The sequence below is a fragment of the Pelmatolapia mariae genome, linkage group LG20 (assembly GCF_036321145.2).
Source record: "Pelmatolapia mariae isolate MD_Pm_ZW linkage group LG20, Pm_UMD_F_2, whole genome shotgun sequence".
Lineage (NCBI taxonomy): Eukaryota > Metazoa > Chordata > Actinopteri > Cichliformes > Cichlidae > Pelmatolapia > Pelmatolapia mariae.
In genome coordinates, this window is record NC_086244.1 from 19157243 (window position 1) to 19163242 (window position 6000).

The 6000-nt window shown below is 41.9% G+C and overlaps 1 protein-coding gene across 1 annotated transcript; it reads left to right on the top strand.

The window, feature by feature from the left end:
• The first annotated feature begins 1804 nt into the window (after nt 1–1804).
• Nucleotides 1805–3571, top strand: LOC134619230 (specifically androgen-regulated gene protein-like). The gene is made up of 2 exons (XM_063465002.1): nt 1805–1955; nt 2064–3571. Exons 1-2 carry the CDS (start codon nt 1805–1807, stop codon nt 3569–3571), a joined length of 1659 nt encoding a protein of 552 aa, XP_063321072.1.
• Nucleotides 3572–6000: the final 2429 nt, after the last annotated feature.

Genomic DNA, 6000 nt, shown 5'->3' on the forward strand with positions numbered 1-6000 from the left:
GTGCCGCTGTAGCGCTTTATCTCAGTCACCTGTTTCACTGACTCTCTTGTACTCTCTTGCTTCTGTCCTCGACTGGAAGAGAATAAAGAAATAATTGAGATTTGTGAAGTCTGAGTGATGAGAGGAACTGAATTTGTAATTGATGAAAGGTTCTCATGTTTAGTCAGTGAGGAGCCTTCAAAGGGTTTCAGCACATGTTTTCATAAATGAAGTATAAACAATCTGAAGCCCTCAGACACCAGCAGCCACCTGAAATATTTTTTTTTCCAACAGGCTAATATAGAATAAGAGAAAACTAGGAGATGGATGGGAGTTGTTCCTTTGGACCTGTTTGACCTACTGCATATTTAACACACAGACTACCAGCTGGGTTCCCTGGGGATCCCAAGAATTATTTACTGTAAGAAGAAATCAAAATAGCAAACATTATTTCTTCTTGGAGTATTATTCGATATGGTAAAAAATGGCAAAGTTGCAATTAATTTGCATATTTTGCACCTGATCTTACAGATTTAATCTACATTATTTCTTAAAACCTTATTTATCATCCCTTGGTTCTGGTGCCACTGAGTTTAATCATTATTTGTGCTGAATTTATGTGATGAAACCAATTCAGTTTCATTTTGACTTCAATATAAAATAACTGAAATAAACACGCAAAAATCAATTGGTATCCCTGAAATGTAATCTGTCCAGTTTGCTCTGAGTCTGCCCTAAGGCCTCCTCCCTGTAGGAGATGCCTGAAACACCTTGTCTAGGAGGTATCCTGGTCAAAGGCCAAACCACCTCAACTGGCTTCTTTTGAGGAAAAGGAGTAGCTGTACTCAATGCTCCTCCCAGATAAGCTCCCAACTCTGTCTCTACGGGTGAGCATAGACACCCTTTGGAGGAGACTAGTGAGTCACTACACAGAGTTTCACCATTTTCTGGCTGAGAACCACGGCTTTAGACTCGTAGGTCCTAATTCTCATTCTTCATGCTTCACACTCAGCTGTAAACCACTCCAGTACGAGCTGGAGGCCGCCGGCTGATGTAGCCAAGATAATCACATTGTCTGCAAAAAGCAGAAATGAGAACTTGAGACTACAGAATTCAACACCCTCTACCCCTTGACTGTCCTTAGAAATCTTTGAAAAAGGACAGCCCTGATGGAGTCAAGCATCCACCAGGAACAAGTCTGACTTTTTGCTGCCAATGCAAATTAAGCTGTCACTAGAAACAAGTCAAACTAATGAAGCTAAACACATAATACAGGCAGTTATCACACCTAGTTTGCCTCATGCTATGCTCCGGGCATGCTGGTATGTGACTGGCGGAGTTTCTGCCTGCCTGTCTTTGTTTCGGGATTTTCCAGCTGAATGCTGGACATCAGCAGGTGGAGTTTTTCACGCTATGAGAAGGGTCATTGCTGCTGAGACTGGAGCTTGCAATATAGCTTTTTATTTGTGGCATGATCAGAGCACAACTCAGCTGTTTCAGGTAGATCTCGTGACACTCTCATTTCTGATAACGTCAAGTCTGGGAAGTTCCCTATCCAGCTAATAAATGCAGTAGTGGAGTCTTTCTTCTTCAAACATGACTGACAGACTCCTCCCTCCCACCCCACACACCAGCACTGTGTGGTAATTTAAATTAGGGCCTTTGACAAACTGAATAAGATGTTATATTTATTAAAACTGTATGGGGAGAATTGGGTATTTTTAAAAAAGCGTTATGAAATGCAAAACAGTCAGGTGATAATATGAGAATCAAATTGACAAAGTCAAAAATATATAATTTCATTTTTTGTCAGAGTGAAGACAGCATGGACCACTTATCTGCAGAGGAGAGGGCGTGTCTCACGTATCTGGAAGAAACAATCGAAGCGCTGGAGACGCAGGAGGACAGCGGCGTATCGAATGATGAATCACATCATGAGAATCTGACAGAAAAAGCAGATCAGATGAGAGTAAATGGTATGTGATGTGCTGTTGTGTATATTTTCTTGTGTACCTTTATTTGCTTCGCAGATGCACAGTTTGTGCTGCAACACTAACTGTTGTAATTGTGCTTTTCTTAATTAGACATTTCCACTTTGATGCCTAATGGCTCCAAAAGCGACCAGAAATCATTTCTAAGTGATGAAGTGCCCACAGCACCACCTGCATTCACAGCATTAGCCAAAGAAGGAAAAACTCAGCTAAATCAAATCTCTGAACCACAAGACAGTCCTCTAATCCCTGAATCTTCTACTGATACCAGAATCCACTCATCAGCTATACAGACTGAGATGTCAAGCTCAGCCACAAATAAAGATGCTGATCCCGAGAGTGTCAAAAGTACAATTGTTTGTCCAGGACCATCTACTGACACCTCTGAGATTGATCTGAGTGTAATTCCACCTCCCTTAAACTTTAGGGATGAACCTGACTCTCCTTCACAGCCTGTGAAAGTAAAAGACCTTACTCCATCTGTGGGAATTTCCAGGAAAAAGCCGGGAATAACCTTTGATTTGGAGCAGATTCGTCAGAGGGCCTCTGTCAAGAAAAATTTGACAAGCCCTGTGACCAAGGTACCTCAAATCAAACCTCCGCCTGATGAGTCTCTCAGTCTGCTCACAAGTTCACAAATTGTTGCTCCAGCGTCTCCTGAAAGTGCAGAGCCCAAAAGTCCACCTGTTGTGGCCCCAAAGCCTAAAAAGCTTCCCCCCAACATTATTCTGAAATCTCACAAGATGACTAACTCTGATGGAAACTCAGCGCATCCAGTGCTCAACAGCAGTGAACAGCGGCCATTCTTGGATCCTCACAAAGTTCGCATGGAGGCTCTCAGAAAGCTCGGCCTGCTTAAAAGCAGTGAGGAAGAATCGATCCCAAACCAGAGCTCTAAACTTCCTCTCAAAACCAGAGTGTCTTGGGCAGCTTCATCTTCTTCTTCTCCTCCAATCAGCCCTGCAGCTCCAAATGAACCACCATCATCACAGTCTCATAACCTTACCCCTGCCTCTGTTACTGTCCAGCCTTTGAACCCTGGTGCTATATTACCATCAAACACTTCTACTGCTCTTACAGTTCTGGATCCTGATATTCTCCCAGCACCTGCTGATTTCAGTGACTCCATTGAGCTTTCTCCTTCAGAAAATCAACCATCTGCTGTCAAAGATGCCACTTCTCTTAGCTATCCTGGCCTGGTCAAGCAGCTGACACCGCCAAAGGTCAAATCAGCCAGCCTCGGGCGCGCTGAGGTGGGTATAAGCAGATATACAGCAGGTCAAGACTACAGTGAGGCCAGTCAGGGCACCAGCATTAATCAGAACCTCAACCAGCTGCGTAACCATCGACCACGCCCCGCCTCTCTTGGGAGTAGGAAGGAGTTCTCAAGTGCTCAAGGAGAGGGTTTGGAGGCAGGGCCTTCCATTACTAAAGAGCCAGCCTCAGAGAAGGCCTTGCCTGCCCACACTGCCTTGCATCACTCCAGAGACACTCAGAAACTGCCTCGATCACAAGGTATCAGTGTGCTGATCTGCCCTCGTTCAGAAAATGAAGAGGACCGCCGTGGGGCCCTGAAGAAGCTCGGACTGCTAAGAGATTGAATATGCACCTCATTTATCTGTCAGACTACTTTAAGATGATGTATGTTAAGAAACATACCAGAGTTTTCTGCATGATTAGTATGGACAGTTTAAAAAAAAAAAAAAAAAAAAAAAAAGCTTTTGGGAAGCAGCTTAACCACATATTTATGCATTTTCATTTTACTGCATTAACAAAACTTGGAATTAAATGACTGTCAAGGACATTATTGAATGTACTTTTTACCTATATTGTACAACCTTCGTTCCAATGTTTTATTTCCCACAGAACTAGCAGTCAAGGATATTTTTAATATTCATTAACTGTCACTGTGATATATGTACTTTTGTAAAGTAAATGATGTTGCTTTTATGAGACAATAGCGAGTTATTTAGTCATTTCAGTTTATTTTGTGAAGTATAAGTAGAAACCTTCTTAATGTCCCTCGCTGTGTGCTTTCAAAGGGTCTCTTTGTACTTCTCCTTTTAGGTACTTCCATGTGTTGCTGTTATGTTATGTAATTTGATTTTCACTTCCTACAGTCTGTTAGACTTTTTGTCTGGTTTTGTTTCCTTTTACCAAGCACTGGCTAGTACTCAGATTTGTGCATTTACTGTGAACTGCACTGAACCTATTTGCTTTGTAGAGTTTGTATCATAACTAGAAGATGTTGTTGTTGTTGGGTTGTTGTTCCCCCCCGCCTTTTTTTAAATCAATGGAGATGGGGAAGGGATGTCCGGGAACATACCTTACCGTAACTCAGAGCACATAGTCGGTGACCACTGGGTGAGAAGGATCTAAAATGTGTTTTGCATGGCTGAATAATGATGCATAAGCTTGTTACATAGCAGCTACATGTCTGGAGTTAATGGGTCGACAAGTTGCAGGCATTTATTGCATCTTTTATTTAAACCATAAACTGACTGCTTTCTGAATGTCATTGTTTTGACTCCTTTTGGTCATTTTTTTAAAACGCAGATGCGTCTGTCATATCAAATCAAAACTTGAGGCACCAGTTTTGTGGCTCAGCCTCAGCAACTTTATCTGATGTGATGTCGAGTGAACTAGTACAACCTGTTTTTCACCTCCCGGTTCAGCCTTCATGGAACATCTTTGCTGCTCATGATGGCTCATTTACGAGCCGACGGTTTGTCTGAAAAACATTTTATTGCTGCTGCAGGCTTTTTAGACAAATAGAATTGCTCTTTCCTGTAATTTGCCGGTGAGGTCACCTACTTCTGTGAACGCCAGCTCAATTTGAAAAAGTGTTTTATCTGAGCAGCTGTTTACACCAGGGTGCAGAACTACAGAGCCAATAAAGAACAAAGCAGGGACTGGATCAACACATTTGGCTATTTTTGGAACTAAACTTTCCAGACAGTACTGATGGAAAAAATGAGCAAAATTAAAATTTTCTTGGTGTGTCCAGGCGGATAACAATGACTCCTCTTTAACTGTCCAATTAGAAATTAGCAAGGTGAAGGTGCGCTTTCTCTGCATGACTGGATCAGTGCCAATGGCACTCTGTCGTTGTTGTAATTCTTTGAGCCCTGCCCTTGATACCAGCCCTTAACTCACAAATCGTTTTGTTCTGATCCTGATAACGCCTAGGACAGCTTTGCAGCATGATTTTTTTTTTTTTTAAAGTCCAGCCTCTAGTTTGCATTTTCTACACTCAGAATATTTCTATGCTTTTTGTTTAAAGTCTAAAAATATTTTTATAAGAAAGTAAATCCCTGATCTCGATCTCCCAGTCGCAATTTTTAATATGAGCCGAGTGGAAATTTGAATATTGTTTTTAATATTTTACATCAAGAGATGAAGCACATTTGTTTAATTCAGAGTTGAATAGTACTCACTGTTTTGTTCCAGACACCAAAAAGCTAGTATGTAAAGTATCAGTGGTTTATTTTTGTTTAACTCAAAGTGAACATCCTCATTCCCTGTAAACCCAAGAGAAGAGAAAGCAGCTACAGTGGGTGCCGTCAGACTGACACAGACAGCTTTGTGCTGCACTGTGGCGTGTTGGTATGTGAGCTATTTTTCCTTTCCACCTGAGCGCAGCAGACCTGACTGACAAGGACTCAATGACAGCAACTGTCAGCTTTCACAGTTGTTCTCCTAGGATCCTGAAACAGCCACTATGAGAAACATACCATAAAATTCTGCCTACAGAGAAAATGAAATATGGTATGAAATATGACAGAGGTGAACAAGAGTCTACAGAGCAAACACCCGTCCATCATTCTCCAGCAGTAATGTTCAAACTGTGGGGCACAGGAGAGTCGAAGGGGGCAGCGATACGTTTGGCTTGCTTATTAGCACTTGCATGTGACACACAGCTCTATGCTGAAGTACCAAACTTCAGAATGTACAAGATTTCAGTTACCTATCACTATGTCCATGTGTGCTCTTAAAAAAACATCCACATAACAACTGGCTTGAGTATTGT

Bases quoted from the DNA above. Each gene is read 5' to 3' on its own strand.
- LOC134619230 (XM_063465002.1), top strand. From the start codon at position 1,805: ATGGACCACTTATCTGCAGAGGAGAGGGCGTGTCTCACGTATCTGGAA. The intron at 1,956-2,063 runs GTATGTGATGTG...TTTCTTAATTAG, and splicing joins AGATCAGATGAGAGTAAATG to ACATTTCCACTTTGATGCCT.